The following is a 20,500-nucleotide window of genomic DNA, read 5'->3' as shown; positions in this document are numbered from 1 at the left end:
TCTAGGATACCCGGCTGGCCTCTAAGTTATGGAGTAATCCTCCTGGTGCTGATCTCAGCTATTCTTGGGTATTAATCTCATACTTTGTTACTTTATATCCCCCAGATGAATGCAATCTTTCTATGTCTGTCCCTCTCTTTCTGACTCATTTCGCTTAGCATGATACTTTCCATATTGTACCACTTGTATGTAAATTTCATGACTTCATCTTTTCTAACAGCTACATAGTACTCCATTGTGTAGATGTACCAAAGTTTCTTTAACCAGAGGTGACTGGTAATTTCTTAAAGACAGGCTTTTACAAAAACAGACAGTGGATGAAGAAACTATGAAACATCTACGCAATGGAATAATATGTAGCTGTTAGGAAAAATGAAGTCATGAAATTTGCCTATAATGGGTGAACATGGAGAATATTATGCTGAATGAAATGAGTCATAAGGAAAGGGACAGATATAAAATGATTGCATTCATTTGTGGTATATAAAATATATAGTAGAAGACTAATATCCATGGCCAGGGAAAACAAGGATTAGGAAGACTGTTCAGTGGTTGGAATCAACCACAAGTGTATGTGTGGGGCAGAGGGTAGGTAAGATAAAGAGACCATAATAATAGCTGAAAATGATCATGCTGGACAAGATCTGAGGGTTAAACATAGGTAAAGGGATATTCTTGATACCTATTCAGTGTCAATATTGTGAAGCACAATGCCCCAAAAAGAGAGCAATACAGAGACAGAGGTAGAAGAAAAGCCCTTGCCATAGAGGCAGGTTGGGGAATGGGGGGCGGTGGAGGGTAATAGAAGGGAACTTGGGCACATTGGTGCTGGGTAATGTGCATTGGTAGAGGGATGGATGTTGGAATATTGTGTGACTGAATCTCATCATGAACAGCTTTGTAACAGTCTATCTCACAGTGTTTCAATACTTTTTTTTTAAAAAAAATGACTGCCTTTTCATGGGACTGGTGGAGAAAGACCATTTGTGACTTTTTTGTCCTTTGTGATTTTTTTTCCTTTTCATTTCTGGGCTACACCCAGCTGTGCTTAGAGCTTACTCTTGGCTCTATGCTTGGTGATCACTCCTGACTTGAGTTGGAGGACCCTATGCGGTGCCAGCAATTGAACCTTTTTTGACCACATGCAAGGCAAGTGTCCTACCCACTATACTAGCTCTCTGGTTCCCGTTGTTCTTTGTTATAATTTGCATGTTTGTGTCATTATACTTCCCTTTCCCAATTTATATGTAGAAATCATGACCCTAATGTTACAGCATCTGGAGACAGAGCATTTGGAAGTTAGTTTGGATGAAGTCATGAGTTGAGACCCTCATCAATAGAAGTAGCGGCCTTTTAAGATGCTGGAGAGTTCCTCACTCCTTCCACCATGTGCAGAAACAACAAAAAGACAGCTGTCTTTGAGTCAGGAAGTAGGCTAGAACCATACCCTGAATCCGCCAACACTTTGATTGTACCTTCCAGAGTTAGGAGGAAATGCATTTCTGTTGTTTACATCACCTGGCTGATGGTACTTTGCAATGGTAGCCTAACTAATTAGAGATTTTTCTCCTGCTTATACCTGGACTCAGTAGTAAATGTTGGGATGACTAGCTCTCAGTCTCTCCATGACCTTTCATGGGATGGGGATTGCAGGGCAACATTCTGTATGAATGGTTTAAGTGAGGTTGTGTATTATTTTTGAATGTTGTTATAGTATGTTTTATTTATGAAAATAAACCAGGAGAGAAGAAATTGCTGATATAAGTGTGTGTGTAGGAGGGCATCGTGGCCTGAATGCCATTGTGTAGGGGAGAAGGGCCAGGGTCAGGATATAAGTGGGGAGACTGGCGTTGACTTCACTTCTTGGTAATTAATTCATGTTAATACGGGTGAACACAGCATATTGGGTTTCAATACAGACTGGTGGATAATCATGATAACTTTTGTGTGTTTCAGTCTGAATCCCCTTTATTCAGTAAAGGCAGAAGCAAGGCCATCATCTGCGAGTAGAGAAGGGATAGAAGTATCAAAGATCTGAGGAGGGAATGAGGAGATAGCTCAAAGTGCTGAGCACATGCTTTGCATGTGGAAGGTCTGGAATACTACCCCAGTATTACATGGTCCTGAGCACCACTGGATGTGTCCCCCAAACAGACAAAATTGTGTATGAGGAGAGAGGGAGGGAGAGGGAGGATTCAATTTTTATCTGAGAGAGAGTAAATGGATGGGGGAAGTGTGGTATGATTGCCTAGCAATACAAAGGATTACCCTTGATGTTTGTGCTCACAGATTTGAAGTGAGAACACACAGTACTGTTGTTTTTCTCTAGCCAGGTTCAACTGTGTAGGTGCAAGCAAGGAGGAGGAGGAAGAGATTAGAATTTAATCAGCACTGGGTAGTTTCCAAGATGTGTATAATAATGAGGGGAATAGTGGGAGCCAAAGGTATCTGCCAGAGATGATTCAGATGATGAGCCATAGATTTAAGGAGGCGAAGGAGAGCTTTGAAAGAAAGCAGAAAGTTGGTTAAACCAATGCATCAGATTCCAGTGGAGTTAAGAAAGGATTGGTGTCAGGACTAGAGGGAGTAGTATTTAAGATAGAAGTTATGGTTGAAATGTGAAAAGTTTGTGATTCTGTAGGGGCTACAGACATTTGTAATGATAAGGTTCCAGACATGATCAAGAGTGGTCATGAGAATGAGTGGCTGGAGTACCCTAGGGGACAAGATCATTGATGAGAACAGGCCACGTCAGGTTTATTTTGGCAGATGTAGGAATTATCAGGAAATGGGACAGTGGTTTCTGAGAGGGCGATACCAGTCAGGTAGTGATATCTTCAGCAGAAGATGAAGGGCCACCCCCATACTTCTGTAGAAATTTGTGGAAAGGAAAGCTAGTGGGTAGCATGGCAAGGTGGGTTTGTGTCTCCATGGAGAATGAAGGGCCAGTGGTCTGAAAATAACAATAAAATAACAAATAAAATAACAAAGTTACCTGCTCTCCCTACATGAAGCAAAGGAGAAAAACCTATCACTGTTTAAGAGAGCTGCAAATGAAGTAGGCTGCTTGTGGGGAGAAGTGTTGCTGGAGGTAGTTTGAGCAAGAGCCAAAGGACAAAGGGGTATTCAGAGAGATACTTGAGAATAGCAGTCATTTTTTGGTGTGTGTTTAGTTTTGTTCTTTTGGGGCCACACTCTGCTAGTGCTTAGCGCCTATTCCTGGCTCTGTGCTAAGGAATAAGTGGCAGGTCATCCACTGGCAGGCTCAGGGAACCATATGGGATGCTGTGAATGGAACTTGGGTGAGCCATATGCAAGGCAAATGTTCTGCAGCTTTACTATCACTCTGGCCCCATGTATACCAGTCATTTGGCTGATATATGGTCACGGTCGTGGTCCTCCCATTGTTCATTGAATTGCTCGAGCGGACCCAGTAACGTCTCCATTGGAGACTTTGTTGTTACTGTGTTTGGCATATCGAGTACATCACGGGTAGCTTGCCAGGCTCTGCCGTGCAGGCGAGATACTCTCGGTAGCTTGCTGGGCTCTCCAAGAGGGGCGGAGGAATCAAACTCAGGTCGGCCATGTTGGCTGCGTGCAAGGCAAATGCCCTACCTGCTGTGCTATCGCTCCAGCCCTGGCTGATATACAGTCATTTGATTGATGAGTTCTTTGTGACTTCACCCATCTTGTTCTCATTTCCTGGAATCTTTTTCCATTCCTTATGCTCATGTAACATTTTTCTTTATCTTTAATTTGTTATTTAGGGGTGGTTGGGGCCACACTTGATGGTACTCAGAGGCTATTCCTGAATATATGCTCAGGAGCAGCCTTGACAGTGCTGTGCAGGCTTGAGACATTTTGACCACCTAGTTCTTGTGTAGCTACTTTGCTGTAATTGCTGCACTAAAGCTCACTAAGGACCTATACATCACCAAACCCAGTAGAAGCATTTGTCTTTCTTGCACCTTGCCAGAGACACTAATTCCCAATAGAATTTGCTGTCATTATGGGATGTTCTCTTTTGGCACTTTCCAATATGGTAGCCACTGGACACTTGCAGTTATTGAACACTTGTTACATGGCTCCTATAGCTGGGGAGCCAAATTCTGAGTTTCCTTTCATTTTACTTAATTGAAATATAATCACCAACAAGCTGTTGGCAACCTGAAGTTTATTTTCTGTTTTCTTCTACTGGTTGCTTCCTGGTCATCTGTCCTTAGGTCTTAAATCTCATTCTGTGGCCTCTATTTTACTGGTCTCCTCCATATCCCAAGTTATGTTTTCTGGGCTGATCCCTCTCCTGAAATAAACTCAGACTACAGTCTTGAACTGATTGGAGAGGTTTGCCTGGCTATCCTATCTGACCTCATCTCTCTCCTAAATCAACTTGTGGTTACTGAAGTCACTGACCCAGGGGTCACCCTAGATGTTTCCTTTATGTCTGGGCATTTTCCAGGTCATCTTTGTCACTGTGCAGCGCCTGAACCAATCTTCAAACATGTGTCTCTACAGTTCATCATCCACTCTGCCTTCAGAGCAGTGTGGCTGGCTGAAACATGAACCTGCCCTTGCCCTGTCCTATTCAAAACCTCTCCATGGCCTCTCACATACAGGATAAAGGTCAGATTCCCTAGCTTGGCAAACAAGGTTCTTCAGAACCTGATCCCACTCACCTGTTTCTCCAGCTTCATCTACTGACACGTGGCCCCTCCTGTGTAATGTTCCCCTCCTGCAGACCTTCTTCAACATGCATGCATGCTGTGGCACAACACCCCGCTAACTTTCCTATAGAGATCTCTTCTGCCCAGAATGTTCTTTCTTTCCTTCCTTTAAGCTCTAACTTCACCCCAACACCTTCTGTTTTCCAAACTTTACCATCTTCTCCAGATCCCCTTCCTCAGTGTCCTCATTACTTCTCATGCTTACCATGTCGGACCATCTCATCATTCATCGGCCAGTTTTGGGGTGCTTCTCCAGGGTGGGGGGCTCTCTTGGTTTCTCCCCAGCCCTCCCCAGTGCCCAGCATGGAGCTCCATTTGTGTATTGGGTCAATGTTGACTAAACGGGTGAGGTGTAGAAGGAAAGAGGCCAAAGAGATTGGGAAGCATATTGGAGAAGAAGATAAACTCCCAATCCAGTGTCATCTCCTTGGCCCAAGTCTTTGCTACCTGGGTTGAGAGGATGAGAGCAAGAATCCTCAGGAGGCATGTAGGGATCGGCCTTGGCTGCTGGTGGTACAATTGACTTCTTTCCCAGCTCTCATCAAATTCCCTTTTGGCAGGAATAGATTTCATAAAAAGCTATTATCTTGGTTTTTCCCTAACTTTTGAGCTGAACTTCTTCTCTCCTCCTGAGATGTGTGACGCTAGTTGAAAATGTCACGGTTTTTTTATGGTAGAAAAATAGAAAGAAGTTTATGTCTTTAATTTTCCTAAAAATGCATGCTTCTCTTTCCTTGAGGAAAACTGGGTTTTCACTGAGATGAACCCAAGGGCCACATCCAAGTTTATAGAAAAAATAGACTGATGTGAGTCTGCATCCGATTTGTATAGATCTATGTAGACACGATCCTCTAGTCCATTCGTGCTTTCTCTTTTCCTTTCTTTCTCCAAGAAATTAAGTGATCATTTTTTAAAGCAAACACGCCAACAGCAATGAAAAGGCAGGAGGAAAGCACAAAGTTCCCCTTTAGAGAAATGTTCGCCCCTGTATCAGGTCCCTGTATTCTTTCCCTCTTGGATGAGATTTTGGATGGCTGGAGTGAGCATGGTAAAAATAGCAGGTGCCATCTGTGTACCAACCCAGCTGCTGTATTTACTTGTATCTCTCTCTTATTCCCCCAGCAACCCCATGGGGTAACTGTTCCCTCCTATTCAGATAAGGGAAGGTGGGGTTAGAGCAGCAGCAAAATTTGCCCAAGAACACCCCTACAGGCATTAGGAGACACAGGAATCAAGCCTACATCTGGCCATAAGGTCTTGGTTTTAAATCTCAAAGTGGTTTTGTTTTGTTTATTTGTTTGGTTTGGTTTGGGGGGTCTCACCCAACTGTGCTTGGGGATCACTCCTGGTGGTGCTAGGGGGAACCATATATGATATCCCTAGCACATATGGGTCATCCTAGGATCGTTTCTGTTCCTGGGATTGAATTTGGGTCAGCCAAGTTCCTTATCTGCTGTAATATCTCTCTGGCTCTTTTTTGTTTTATTTTTTTCTTATGTTGTATTTGTTGTGTTTGGGGGGAATATTAGGTGCTCAGGGCTTATTCTTGGATCTGTGCTCAGACATGACTCCTGTTGGGCTCAGGGAACCACATGAGATGCCAGGGGTTGAACATGGTTTAGCTGTGTGCAGAGCAGGTATACTATCTGCCTGGCCCTTGGTTTTTTCTTTTAAAACATTATCTGTACGCTACTTGATGTTGTTTCCTGCACTTGCCATGACTTGCCAGGGGCTATTTCATGCAGGTACAGAATGGGCTGGGCTGTCCTAGATTGGTGCTGTTGCATAATATGGAGGCCTGGAGTTTACTTAACTTATCTTTTCATTTGGTTTGTTTTTGGTTTCTCAATATAGGTGACACAGGTCTAAATATCTTTGTGCAAATAAGGGTGGTGTGTTGGTTTTGTGTATGTCTGTGTGTTTAGGGAAGGGGCAATAGTCCTCTGAGTGCTATCGCTGAACTAAAGGGTTCTGGTTCTGTGGCTTTCTTGATAGTCTCTGCCTCTGATCTGCCTGTGGAGTGCTTTTTTTTTCCAGAACTTACTGAATCCAACCAGTTGCCGGAAGTGGTGAGATGAATCAGAAACCTCCCTGCTCACTGGGACTAAGAAAGAGTGTCATGAGATAGATGATGCAATAGAGAATGAATGAATCCAAAGTGAGGTGAGGGCAGGAGGCAGCGAGCATCCTAAGAAACATGACTGCTGGCTGCTCTGAGTCCCTTCCCCCCCATAACCAAGCAGGGCATGTTCAGAGGCTTTAAGGCAGAGGTAGTCTGGGGAGGAGCATGGTGAGGGGAGGCCCACCCGCAGTGAGAGCATGCATACAGCTCTCCTTAGGCCTCTTACTAGCTGACAACTTTTGCCAGTCACATCTTCTTCCTGCAGCTACTGCCTGACCCATGGGCTATGTCACCACAAGCCAGCTGCCACCAAAGCGAGCCAGAATGAGGCTGGAGGGAAGAAAACCTGGGGAAAGCACAGCCCTGGGGAGCAGAGTGAGCTCCAGCCTCATTTCCAGCCTCAACCCCTCATTGCCTTTTCTTGCCAGAGGCCAGGGAAGAACACAGGGCTCAGTGCTCACATGGGAATGGACAGTAAATTGTCCTGGGGAAAGTGGAAAGCTGGAGTGCTGCCTTGCCACAACACATACTTTTAAATTCATTCATCATCCTGTTATTCGTCGATTGCCTCGAGCAGGCCCCAGTAACGTCTCTTTCATCCTAGCCCTGAGATTATATTCAAGGCTCTTAGGAGAATGAGACCCATCATTGTTACTGGTATTTGGCATATTTGGTACGCCACGGGGAGTTTGCCAGACTCTGCCCTGTGGGCAGGCTACATTCGATAGCCTGCAAATTTGTCCAAAGTAGGAATGAGATAATAAGATGTCATAAAAAGATGTCCTGATAAGATGTCGAGCGGCCGCATTTAAAATGGTGGCCAAATCAAGACTTAGGCTCACACATGCTCTGACTCTGAGGCACTCTTGCCGAGATAGGGGGACAGATAAGGATAATGATGGTGCTGCAGGAGAGCTGGGCAACTATCTGTTGGCACCCTGAACAACGAGGCCCTGGGTGAGTCTGGAAGTGCAGCCCTCTGCTATTAGGATTTGGGAGTGGGCGAAAGTCAGCCCACCTCACTTTGTCTATCTGGAAGCTTAGCTTTTAAAAATTTTCATTTCCTTGCCATAAAATGGAGAAATGGGTTTGACGTTTTTGGGCAGCCTGCTGACTCAGAAGGGCTTTAGTTATTAGCCCCATTCTCCTTCCTCTTCTCCCCTCATGCCCATCTCCACAAGGTATTCCTTGGGCCTCTGTCATTACCCTTTCTCCTCTCTCCTTCTACATAGGAATCTGCCTTACCATTGTGTGCTGAGGGTACCTAGACATTAGCTTCCACTGCTATTTCAGTTTGGGACTCAAAATGTAAAATGGTCAGCAATGGAGACAAAGGGAAGGCAAAGGGCTGACTTTGCATGTGTGAGCCCTAGCTTCAGTCCCTCTACCACATGGTTCCTGAGCACTCCCTAGAGTGACTTCCAAGCACAAGAGCCCCTGAGCACTGCCTCATGGTTCCCCGAACACTGCCTGGAGTGACTTCCAAGTGCAAGATCCTCTGAGCACTGCCAAGTGTGGCCCTCAAATCAAATAAAAACAAAACAAGCTGCATTTATTAACTCCCAAATTACAGAATTTCCAACATGACATGAATTATTGCATGTGATTTCATCCACTTTCTTGGGAAATATGTAGTCATTCCATTTTCTATATGAGTAAACCAGAGTTCAAGAGATACTGAGGCTTGCTCAGGACCCTGCAATTGCTAACTTAAAAAGCGGGGAGTTGCTAATCCATGTCTGCCCGGCACCAGTACACTCTGACCCTTATATTGATTGGCCACTTGAGCTGCATCCTGCTGCGTCAGAAACATTTCCACTTGGATAGCCACATGTACTGCAGTTTCACCTTAGCTAAATTGGCCTCCTTTCCTGATCTTCTGCCCAGATCTGCTGTTTCTTCTTTCCTTCATCAAAATCAAAGGTACTATCAACCCAGTAAGGCCAGGCTAGACCTCTGGCAGAGTGTATTTTCTAGCTCCTTCCTCTTCATCGTCCCATCTTGTCCCATGCCCTGCCACTTTTCTGTGTTTCACTTTTCTTCAGCCCCACTCAGTACCTTTCAAGTAATAATCCTCTTCGCTTGTTGAATTCTTGTCCTTTGCAGTCTCACTGCCTCAGTTGGCCAGACTGAGCTTCTCCAGCACACATTCTCTAGAGATCTCAACCTTTTACTGCTCCAAGACCATGCAGTAGAGGTCAAAGTTGATCCCAGGGGGAGTCATAGTCCCTCCAGAAGATATACTTCGTTTAATCTATTGAACATTCTAATTATTTACCAGCATGTAGAAATCAGGAAATGCTCATAACCATATTTCTTTACATTTGTAATTTGGACGCCACTCCTGGTGGTGCTCAGGAACCATTACTGTCTGTGTGCTCTGGGGTCATACCTGGCAGTGTTCAGGGGATGTGCGGGTGCTGGGGATCGAACCAGATTCGGCCACCTCCAGAGTAGTTCAGTGCTGTACTCTCTCTGGCTGGTGAGTTTCTACCTCCTTTTGCAAAAGTGAGAGATTAGTACTTTTGGACCAAGTCCCCACCAGGTAGTGATTACATTAACCTGACTTCTAGCTGCCTCATTTAGAGGGCCTGGGCTTTCCAGCTGGCCATTCTCCAGGAGCCCTAAATATTTTTTAGACCCCAGTCACTCTTCTGTTTGCTGCTATTTGCTTGGTTCAGTGAAGCAGTTACTTGCCTGCTCCTGGGCCTAGAACATGAAGGAACAGGAGGAAAGCTCCAGCACTCAGCTTGGTGGCAGCCTGTGACTCTCCCTCCTGTTAACCACTTGCACTGCATACTGGGAAACCCACAAGAGTCTTATATAGCCCACTTATATAGCCCTTTATAGACCACTGAAACTTTAGTCTCCATCCTCCCGATTGCTTTGCTCTCACTGCTATCTGCCCACAGGCAGGCTGCTACTCGAATGCCAGCCACCCCCTGGCCTGATTCATTTGTCCTTCATTTGCTGTCTACCAAGAGGTCCCTTTGCTCCTTTCATACCCACGCAAGCTGGGTTCTGCCATGTCCTCCCTATACCAAATGACCCAGACTCTGGCTATCACACTTATCACACTGGGTTCTAAATTGGTGACTGACTTGTCTGCCTCCCCGGCCTCTTGTTTTCCCATCCCCAAAGATGGCACAGAGCCTAGCAATAAAATCAGTGACAGTCTGAGGCTGGGGGAAGACTTGTCCAGGATATCATCTTGCCATCTACATTTTTGGGATGCAAAGCTCCAGATTCTTTTTTATTCTGGAGCACCCCTCTTCGTCTTCCTTCATTCACAGCAACACCCACACCATCGTAGAAACCATACTCTCGCTCTGCCAGCGCTGGAATCCATCCAGGCCCACTGGGATGTTTGCGCCAAGTGAGGAGAGAGGGAAAAATGTGTCATTCTTGCTGTTCTAGGGGGAGGGAGCTGTTGTTTCACAGTTGGGAAATGGCACTACCATTGGATATGACACAATCCTAAGTTATAGGAATAATAATCCTGGTTTGGTAATGATTTCATCTAATACACATGAAATACTTAGATTGTGTGTGGTAGCTCCCACATGAAAATCTCTGATGATAAATGGGTCTGGCGAAATAGTACAGGATTTAAATTACTTGCCTTGTATACAGTGGCACCCAGTTCCATCTCTGGTGTCACACGGTTCACCAAAAGTGTTCCCTAAGAATGTAGACAGGAGTAAGCCTTGGGCCAGCTGTCGTCCCAAAACAGAACCCCAAAAAGGTACTATTTCCTTTATTGCTCACTAATAAAAGTAGATAGAACTATTATCTCCATTTTATAGACAAATAGACAAGGTTTAAGAAATTTAACAGCTTTTGGGGGGGCCAGAGAGATAGTACAGGGTAAAGCCTTGCATTCAGCCAACACTAGTTCAATTCCCAGCATTGCCCAGCCCACAAACATCACTGGGAAGACTCCCAAACACAGAGTCAGGTTTAGTTCAAGAAAAACAAACCAAAACCAACTTTTCCAGAGTGCCACAGTCAGTAATAGAATTGAAACCAAAATCTGTCTGACATCAAAGTTAACATTCTTAACCCCTGTGTTGTACTTTACTAATGATGTCCCTCTGTAGAAACATGGAAAAGTGATTAAACTAGCATGAAGAGGGGTAGGGGAGAGAGTCCAAAGGACTAGAGCATAAGCTTTATATGTAAGAGGCCCAGATTCTATCCCCAGCACTGCATGGTACCTGGGCACTGAGCTAGAAATAACACCCTCCCCTGCCCCAAGCACTTGCTGGATGCAGCCCTTAACTGAAAGTAATAAAATAAGCCTAAAAATATGAAAATGCAATTATATACATAAAGAGTGATTTGGGGGCCTTTTTTTTATATCCAGTGCCTACTCCTGGCTCTGTGCTTGGGAATCACTCCTGACATGCTTGGGGAACCAATGGTGTGCCAGGAATCTGGGTATTCTACATGCACATTGCATGCTCAGTCCCTTGAGCTGTATCCCCAGCCTGGAATTCCAGTATTGTTTGGATTTTTGGTTTGGCTTTTGGATTTGGAGCCACACCTGGTGGTACTATAGGCTTATGCCTGGCTCCATGTTCAGGAGTCTTTCCTGGCAGGTTCAGGGAACCATATGAGGTGCCAAGGATTCAGTGTGGATAAGCCATGTGCAAGACAAGCTTCCTATCTGCTGCACTATCTCTGTAGTCCTGCTGCTATTCCAATTCTTAATTAAGAAAAAAAACTGTTAAGACATAGAAAAAGGAATCATGAACTGTATCACAGGCTAGCTCTGGTTGCATTTTGAATAGGCGAGTGCTGGAAGTTATTATCTTCATTTTCTTCTGTCTTGCTTTGCTTTCTTAAGAAATGCTAAATGTTCTTTCCTAAATGTGCTTTAGTTTTCGAATTTAAGTCTTTTTATAATGGCCTCCCACCAAGCATGGGGTGAAGTTGAGGCTGGGAAGGTAGTAATTCTGTTTCAAGCTGAGCACTTGGGTGGTCTGTGGAGTGGTTGTCACTGAGTTGTGCAAGAAGTGTCCTCTGCACCTTCATCCCCTTGGGGCCAAAGAAGAGAAGTGGGTCACCAGCGAGGGGCACCGTCTCACTGTCTCCCCTTTTCCTCCAGGTGCTTACACCCCAGAGCCCCTCCGCAGTTTCCAGTGGGCCCTTCTCTCCACTGGCCTCATGTTCTTTTATCACTTCACCGTCTTGCAGATCTTGGGCCTGGTAAGTTGGGTTCTCTCCCCTCTGTTTGGAGGTCTCCATAAATCTTGCTAATCCTGGCTGATGTTGCTGCTTGATCGGTTTGTTTTGAAAACAAGGATGCCAAAGGCCAAGATGTCACGTTGTTTTGTCTGGGTTGCTGATTTACGCTCTTAAGAGTTTCCGGAATCCTTCCATAGAGCCAGTTTCTCTGCTCCTCGGAGGGGCTCACAGGCCCTTTACTCATGGCCTCTCAGGGTGACAGACCCTGAGCTGCCACTGGAAAGTGGTTTGCTGTGCCCTCTCCTCCACACCACTGGGAAGCAGAATCTTCACCTGGCCGTGGGCCTGAGAGAAGATTCTGTCCTGGGGTTCCTTCTGGGCCAACTCCTATGCCCTGAGCTCTCAGGCCAGTGGAACTGTAGTATTGGCTAGCTGTGGCATTCTTAGGTGTTACGAATTGCCCACAGAGTGGCAATTGGCTGGACTCGGTAGTTGAGTTCTGTGGCGTCTGTGGCTGCTGAGTGCATGGATAGCTTTTGGTGACTGAGCAAGGAGAAACTGGAGGTGGTGATGGGGTTGGGGCTTTCAGGAGACCGAAGTTTGAGGTGTGGCTCTGCCAGTGCTCTATGTCACAACTCCCCTTTGAGGGTGTGGTCTCCAGCTTTCTATGCCATGGACCAAATGCCCAGCATCTCTGAGGAGCAATGAGGACTCATCTCTCCAGTGAATGGGCTGCAAGGGCATTAGGAGAACACTGAATGGTGTTGTGGCTGTGCTTGGGGCCAGAGGGATGTGTCTGATTTTATGCGTGAGTGGCGTTAATGTGACATTGGTTGGTGGAACCTTGCATGGCCTAGGAGGACTAGGACATGTAACCAGTATCACCAGTCCCTTTGCAGAAGCAGTCACTGTTGTCTCTCCCCATTCCTCCTGTGGTGTATTGCTCTGCTCTGGTTTGTGGGAGCCACAGGAGCTCCTTGCCAGTGGCATGAAGGTTTCCTGCGCTATATGGAGGAAGCGGTCTGAGCTTCCCACCCTTCCTCTTCCCAAGTTCTCCTGGGACTCTGGATCCTGGGGTTGATATGGTCCTCCTATCACCAGACAGATGATGCTCTGGTGTAGGCCTGGCTAGTACGTGCCTCCTACAGGGAAGGCTCTCCTCACACCATTCATCTCCATTCCACCCATCCATCTGCCATGAGTCCATTACAGGTGCACTTTCCTCAGGAAATCTTCTCTGAGGATTTACCCCATTCGGTGCGCTCTGCTGATCTCCACATGGTGAGGAGAGCTTGGCGAGCACTGTCCAGTTTTGAGGTCACTTGTGGAGGCAGGCACCATGCTGTCAATCTCTCCAGGGACTAAGCACATATTAGATGCTTAGGAAACAGCAACCATCTCCGGAACCCACTGGATGGCAAGACTGTGCAAAAACCTAAGAGCTTTTTTTTTTTCTGGACGGACTCCCTGACCCCCACCCGCCCTTCTACCTCAGCTCCCCAGGGCTTGAGCTTGGATGTGCTCAGAAAACCTCTGGGCGAGAAATCCCTCCAATGAACAGGCAGAGATTGGTCAATCTCGCCTTGCCTAGTCCCCCGTTATTAAATAGCGGTGGCCGAATTGGCGGAAGCCAGAGAAGCCTAAGGATGGTGAACGCTCACTTTACCTCCCTTGTCCCTGCAGGTCACCGAAGTGAATTTGAACAACATGCTGTGTCCGGCCATCTCAGACCCATTCTACGGCCCCTGGTATCGCATCTGGGCCTCGGGACACCAGACTCTCATGACCATGACCCACGGGAAGCTGGTCATCCTGTTCTCATACATGGCTGGGCCCTTGTGTAAATATCTGCTAGATTTGCTTCGGCTTCCAGCCAAGAAAATAGACTGAAGGTGCTTGTGTTGTTTTTTTTTTCTCTCCCCGAGGAAACAAGTCCTGACTTGACTTGGAGAACACCCAGTTCTTGATGAAATCATGGGAGAGGGCAGTAGGGTGTTTGGTGTATTTCTTCTTTCTTCTTCTCCATCCATTTCTCCCACCACTCTTCCCCACTTTTGCCCCCAGGACTTCTCCTGGAGCCTGGGGTGTAGTGCTGAGGGCTGGCTTTTTCCTCCTTCCTTTGGTCTCTTTCTCTTGGTTCTCTGTGGCCTTATTGGGAGTCAGTGTTTCTTTCTGCTGGTTGGTTCTTCCTGCTGGTTGGTGCTTTAACAGTTGCTGGTTGAAGAGAAAGGGTACAACAGGCAGTCATTCTTTTGGCATTGAAGTGGTGAGATTGGGCTATCTTTTATTCTGCCACTGCCAGGGACCTTCAGGCTCATACTGGGGTCCCCTTTTGCATCCAGAGTATCTCCCACCATCATGAGGACTGAGGCCTTGTTTCTATACCAGCGGTAAGCTGAGAGCCAAGGGATTTCCCGGCTCATGGACGAAATAGAACTGGCCAGCTTCTTCACACTGGTGTCCCATGTCTTGAAGCAAGTAGCCAACCAACCACTCCCTCCAGGATGCTGCCTGGGGTGAGAGGTGGGAGCACTGCCCAACCCCAGGACTCCATTTCATACAAGACATTGGCGAGCTGTAGTAATTGCAGATCCAAATTGAACAAGGTTCCAGTGGCTGCAAGTGGTAATCATAAGCAGGACCCCAGTAAATCAGCATGTGAGAACAGAGGATGGACAACTGACGCCAATCTCAATCAGAAGTGAGCAGAGATTAATCAACACAAGGGTTAGCTTCAGCAAATGGTGATTTAAATCACAAGCTCCAATTTAGTTGAATGTTAATAATAGATGCCGTTTTCATCCAGAGTGCCCTTTGAACATTGGTTCTCTGCCTGCCAGCCCCTGTCTTAAAAGGCCACTTTAGGGCAGAATGAGCTACACTTGGATATTTTTTGCTTTTTTAAAAATCTGTTTCAGTTTTTCTATTTTGGCTAATTGGTTTTTTGCATGTTGATGTTTGGAGAATATCTTGTTTCTGGGCCTGATTCTGGACTCTTGTAGATCAATTTCAGTAGTGGTTGTCATGTCAACATCGTGGGTTTGACCTGATGTGGCCACTGGCAGCATAGTCTGAAGTGAGATGTCCCTGGGGTCAGACTTAGTGCTGACTAGGTGAGGAGAGGGGCCAGGGCACACACTCTCTCATGCCCACCCCAAACTCATGTCTAGGTGAATGGCAGAGTACAGGCTAAGAGTCCCCATGCTGGAGGATCATGTGCTCCAAAAGGACCACCTTTAGTTCCTAGAGTTAAATTCCATCATGCGTGGACCTCAAGAAGGGAGGCAATGGTGGAGTGCTTGCTGGCCCCTGGTGGTCCTTTAGTCGGAATCTCAGAACAGATTGGCTGAAGAACAGAAACAAATGGTACAATGACCTCGTCAGCTGGGCTCCTTTCCCGCCTGCCACTCTAGGCTTCCCAGTGTTCTAGGGCCATTGCCAGTATTGCAGCTGTTACTGTATTAGACCTGGATAGAGCCTCGGCATCTCCCTGGGTGGGATGTTAGCAAGCAGGCCTACAGGCAGCCGCCAAATGCCAGAGATTGTGTCTGAGCAAGTAGACACCAAGGGCAGCAGCCATAGGAGGGACCACCTTTTACAGAGGCCTGCTGGCTTGGAAGTGTGCATTCCCGAGGGTGGGAGTGGAACCCCAGTGCTCTTACTCTCCCTGAACTCCTGTTGATGCACAAACTTGGCAGTGGGCCCTCCTGAAGGACTTAGCCCAACATTTCTTTATGCCTCTCACCCCAGGCTTGCCCTTCAGCACAGACCTCTCTTGGGAGGTTGGGTTCATCCTGCCTGGCATAAATCATTGCCTGTGGGGATAACCGATAAGGAAATCTGCCTGGCTCCTAATGTCCCTGGCCTCTTCACAAAAGGAAAGGTTGGAAGAAGATTGTGGCAGGTTGTCAGCAGCCTTTGGGCCTGTCTTGTCCTCTGCCAGGACACAGAGATATGTAGACTCTCAGCTGGGAGCTGCAGCTTGGGTGGGCCAGGTGTCCCAGACTTTGTGAGTCTACAGCCCCCACCCACCAACATCTGTCTGTCCTTGACATGGTTCAGGTTGTGAATCAGCATGAACCTTCCCCATATGGCATGTATGACCCTTGCCTTTGTTCTGGCTACTACACAGCATCCCATTTTTGCCTGATCCTTCCTGCTGCTTACAGGAGAAGTGAGATTGCAAGCTACATGCCTGGCAGGGTTGGGCCAGAGAGATACAGCTTGAGGTGAAGTGGGAGTGGAAATGCAGGGCCTTGAGGGTCTCGGCTGCCTCAGAGACATGGAGATGAGACAGAAAGTGAACCTAATCCACAAACTCCACTGGAATTTGGGACCTGTATTGGAGGTGTTGCGGGTGCAGCAAGCATCTGAGCTCGTTTGTACCACACTGGTGTGTACCACCTGGCAGCATCTGGGAGCTTGGCATGCGTGTGTGCACACGTGTGTCTGACAGAGTGTTTGTCAGATGGACCTTTTGCTTTCAAATTAACAACCCGGCCAGGGAAAGGAGTGCTTCCTCGGGTACCCAGGTAGGCTTGGCTTAGGATCAGGGCAAACAAAAATAGTTGGTTCAGCCGGCCAGCTTGTTCCACCCACTAGTAAGAGCAAAGAGGGACCAGCCTGCTTGCAGCTAACCCCCCAAGTAAAAATCAATCAAAATCAAGTCTTTGATTCAGTCCACCAAAGATGAGCTGGTCCTTCTTTGTCCAGCAATGTTTTCCTCTCTGTGAAGCCAGGGACCCGGTCTCCCCATGTCAACCCTCTTTTCCAGCTGGTCACATAGTCAGGAGCTTTGGGGGGTGGGTGTTGAGACCACAGTTTCAATCTAGTATTCCATCCTAGCTAGCAGATCATCCCTTTGGCTGTGCTCCCTCCTCCACCCAACAACGTGCTCTTAGTGCTCATTGATAGTTGATAATTCACTGTTTGGTGAGGCCCAGTCACCCTCTCTCCCCCACACACCCAGTGACTTGTCAGCAGGTAGTGGTATTGGGGCTGCCAGCACCCCTGAGGGAGTAGGTGGTCAGAAAGAGTGAGGGAGGAGAACGGAAAGACCGAACCTATCTGGGAGACAGGGATGCTTGTGTGGCTGGTGTAGCATCGGGAGTGGCAGAAAGGAGCATTTTTTTTTGCACTGACTATGGCTGTTCCTTGATAAGGGCCATGCTGGAAAACGGCCCCCTGCTAGAGTGGGGCTGTGTCTTCATCTGTGACAGGAATTTTCTTCCTCTTCTGTATATAGTATGTGCCCATCGGGGTTCAGGAACCTCTAGTCACTGGTTGTTTTTGTGACAATTTGGTACACTGCTTCGCTACTCATGGCACGAAACACCCAAAACCAAAAGTCACTTGGAGCAAAGCTGTTGTTCAGGAAGCTCGCTTGCTTTCACTGTCAGTGTTGTGCTTTATTTTCAAGATTCTTTTTTCTGGATGGGTGTCCTTGAGGCAGGGATATGAGGTAGGCCTGGGCCCCTTTTCTTCTGCTCCCATCCCTTCTCCTCTGATGGAATTGTGAGGTACCAGGCAGCCCGGCTTTGTCCCACCCATCACACTTCCCCAGCTTATCTTTGGGACTTGTCTTCATATCAGACAGTAGGGACCGGGCTTGGTTGTTAGGCTGATTCCAGGGTCGCCTTTGCTCCCACGAGTTGCGGGGTATTGTGTGATGCATCCATGCTTTTGTAAAACCTTTTGCTTGTATGGAAACTGTTTTTGTACTCACCTTTTGAAGAAAATCATCCTGGATGTATGTGCTTAGCTTCCTTAATTTTAGGCTTAGACTTTTTTTGGTTGACCACACTGAATAAAAAGGACTTAATACTGTTAAAATGTTTGCTTTATTTGCTGTTATTAAAAGATTTGTGAGAACCCAGGAGTCTTGGCCTTGCTTCCCAGAACCCTCACAGAAGGCCCTCTGCTTTTGAAAATAGAGAAGCGGTCGTTGGTCCTCCATGCCCAGACTCCCAAAAGGCAGCTGGCTCTCAGCCCATCTCTACCCCCGAGAACCATGAAGTTTGACATGGGATCAGCATCTGTCTGCAATGCCTGCTCCCACCAGTTCCTCGGCATGCCAGCACCTTTTGCTCTTAGCACCGTTATCTGCTAGGCTTTTTAAAAAACGCTTGTGGAGGACTAAGCTAGAGAAGGCAAACTGAAACCAAATGTGTTCAGTCTCCTTCATGCCAGATTTTCTGAAGCCATACTCTGTGGCAGTCCGGGTTGGACCTTCCCATGGAGAAGGAGCAATTGTGCTTTGGGAGCATTTGAACATGCCTCATCAAGGCTATATTCAGGGAAATCTGTGATGACTAATCCATTTGAGTAGCCTTTATGCCAGACAAGGGCCCTGCTCTACTACTGCGGCTGCTTCTGGAAGGGATATAACACGCCAAAGTGTCCCATATGCAAATGGGTCTCCTTGGCCTGAAGCTGGGCCTCTGGCTATGGCTGACACTGCACCTCTTAATCCTAGACTCTAAAAACTAATAACTTGGGTGAGATCTTGGTCCTTCTGCCACCCCAGGTTCTCCGTCAGTGAAGCACTTGCTCCAGGCCTGTGCCAAGCATGATGCTTTAAGTCCATTCACACATATTATGCCCCCATCCCCCCCCCCCCCCCCCGTAGGCACAGCCGAATGATTATTCCTGCTGTTCCTGTATGGCCGGGAGAAACAGAAAAGGGAGACTTGCAACTGATTTCTGGAGGCGCTAAGAGGTCATGGCAGATTTGTTAGATGCCAGTGAGTCTGTTCTTTGCATTCTCCCTGGGACTTCCCCGGAACTCTGATGTGCTTTCTTGAAATAGGAGGAGAGCTGGGCAGGGGACTCCAACCCTGGAGGACAGGCTGCTAGAGGGAGTGAGACTTTGACTTGTGGCCTTTCTCACTGGCTTCCCTTTCAACACAGTGAGCTGTGCCAGATGTACTTTGCCTTTAGGTTAGTGCAGCTGCCCCTGCTTGCTTGCCTCTGCCTGCCCCCCCAACTTGCCAGTCTGTGTGGGCTGTGACCCTGAGCCCTCCATCTCCTCACCCCCACAGCCTCTTCCCCCAAAACATAGCCAGAGACCCTTTGTTTCAGCATGATTGTGTTCCACTGTATCCTGTCATGCCCCTTCTTGCCTCCTAGCGTTTACTTTTTATGCAGATCCCTGCTCTCCTTTCTCATCCAAGGACCTCGGTGTCCACTCCTGCCTAATCTTCTTGGGGCTTCTGTTCTCTCTCTGTTTGCTTGTACAGTAGCAATGAATACCCTGTATCCCCTTGGCCATTGTGATCATACTTCTCACCCTCTACATATGTAGAGCTCTTGAGAGGTTGGCTGGGGTTGTTATCCAATCTGAAGCCTGCACCATAAGACCTATTTCATAGCAGCTGTTCCAAGAACCTTACCCCAAGGTTTTCCAAACAGGTAGAGAACTCCAACCATGCGGGAGAACTCACCAATACAAGGTGACCTAAGGGACTGACTAGGGCCACAAATGTAACTACCCATTCCATGAGTGCCATGTTGCCTTTGCCCAAGGACCTCAAGCTCTGGCCTTAGATCTCTTTTCTGAAGCACTCATCACATTTCTCTGCAAGGTCCAATGTAGTTGGTACCCTGCATAGGGATGTCATGCCATGAGGGAAAAGAAGTGAGTCCAATGGCATCTGCTTGAACCACTGGACCACTCTTCCCTGAACCAAAGGATGGAACATGGAAAAGGTACCCAACTGCTTTATCCTATCCTCAGCTCTATTTAACGCCCCTCCCCCTCTCCAGTGTCACTCCACTTTTATCCTGGGGTGCGTAGCATTGTTGTTTTCCTGGAAATAGCCTCTAGCAGCCTATGGAATGTATCTTCTACCTCAGATGAGCCACTCTCCCCCAGTGAATTTTCCTCTTGTCCTTGTTTGTCAAGGCTACTGGTGGAACAGAGATACCATGATGTCAGCCTGACATATGCAGTTGCTGATTGCAAAGATTCGTGTTTTACTAACCTTGGCAACGGCCAGGTTGACCTTCTCTAAGACAAAAGACTAAGCCTGCTGCTTGCTCCCACTCCTCATCCTGTCTCAGTGTTTATCCAGCCTTTAAATTGCACATCCCCGTTGCCTGGGCTAGGCTGGGCTGCCAGGCTAAGGGGTTTCGCTGTCACCTAGGGAAACAGCACAGAAGACTGCTCCTGTTGCTAATGGAGGACGCAAAGGGCTTTGTTCTCCCTGGCTGAATTTCTACTTTGCTGTTGTTACTCCAGCATCTCAGCCAGACAGTGTCTCAGCAGCTCATGCAAAGGTTTTGTTCCTAAATTTCTTGGAGACAAGGTGATAGGGCCACTAGCATGAGTCACATCAGTGTTTGCTTCTCTAACCACTGAGGCACCCGACATCTCCAGCCACCCTCTCTCCCTTTTCCCCTCTGCACAAGATCCAGCTGAGGTCCTGACTACTTTGGCCGTTCCCTCAACTGCTTCTTCCCAAGT

General features: G+C 47.2%; 1 protein-coding gene across 5 annotated transcripts in view; it reads left to right on the top strand.

Moving 5' to 3' along the window:
* Window positions 1-20,500, top strand: part of TMEM164 (transmembrane protein 164) — a 544,838-nt gene that overhangs the window by 181,002 nt on the left and 343,336 nt on the right. For 3 of the 5 annotated variants that reach the window (XM_056125661.1, XM_056125662.1, XM_056125660.1), the window contains exons 6-7: window positions 11,957-12,057; window positions 13,720-15,223. In XM_056125661.1, coding sequence (XP_055981636.1) covers window positions 11,957-12,057; window positions 13,720-13,926 — 308 coding nt within the window. In that variant the 3' untranslated portion in view covers window positions 13,927-15,223. Of the gene's footprint in view, window positions 1-11,956; window positions 12,058-13,719; window positions 15,224-20,500 lie in introns of those variants that run through there. The other 2 variants (XM_056125664.1, XM_056125663.1) reach the window with 2 other exon arrangements.

The sequence above is a fragment of the Sorex fumeus genome, unplaced genomic scaffold, assembly GCF_029834395.1.
Source record: "Sorex fumeus unplaced genomic scaffold, SorFum_2.1 ptg000058l, whole genome shotgun sequence".
Taxonomy (NCBI): Eukaryota; Metazoa; Chordata; class Mammalia; order Eulipotyphla; family Soricidae; genus Sorex; species Sorex fumeus.
The sequence above is the reverse complement of the archived record's forward strand: the minus strand, read 5'-3'. Positions and strand labels throughout refer to the sequence as shown.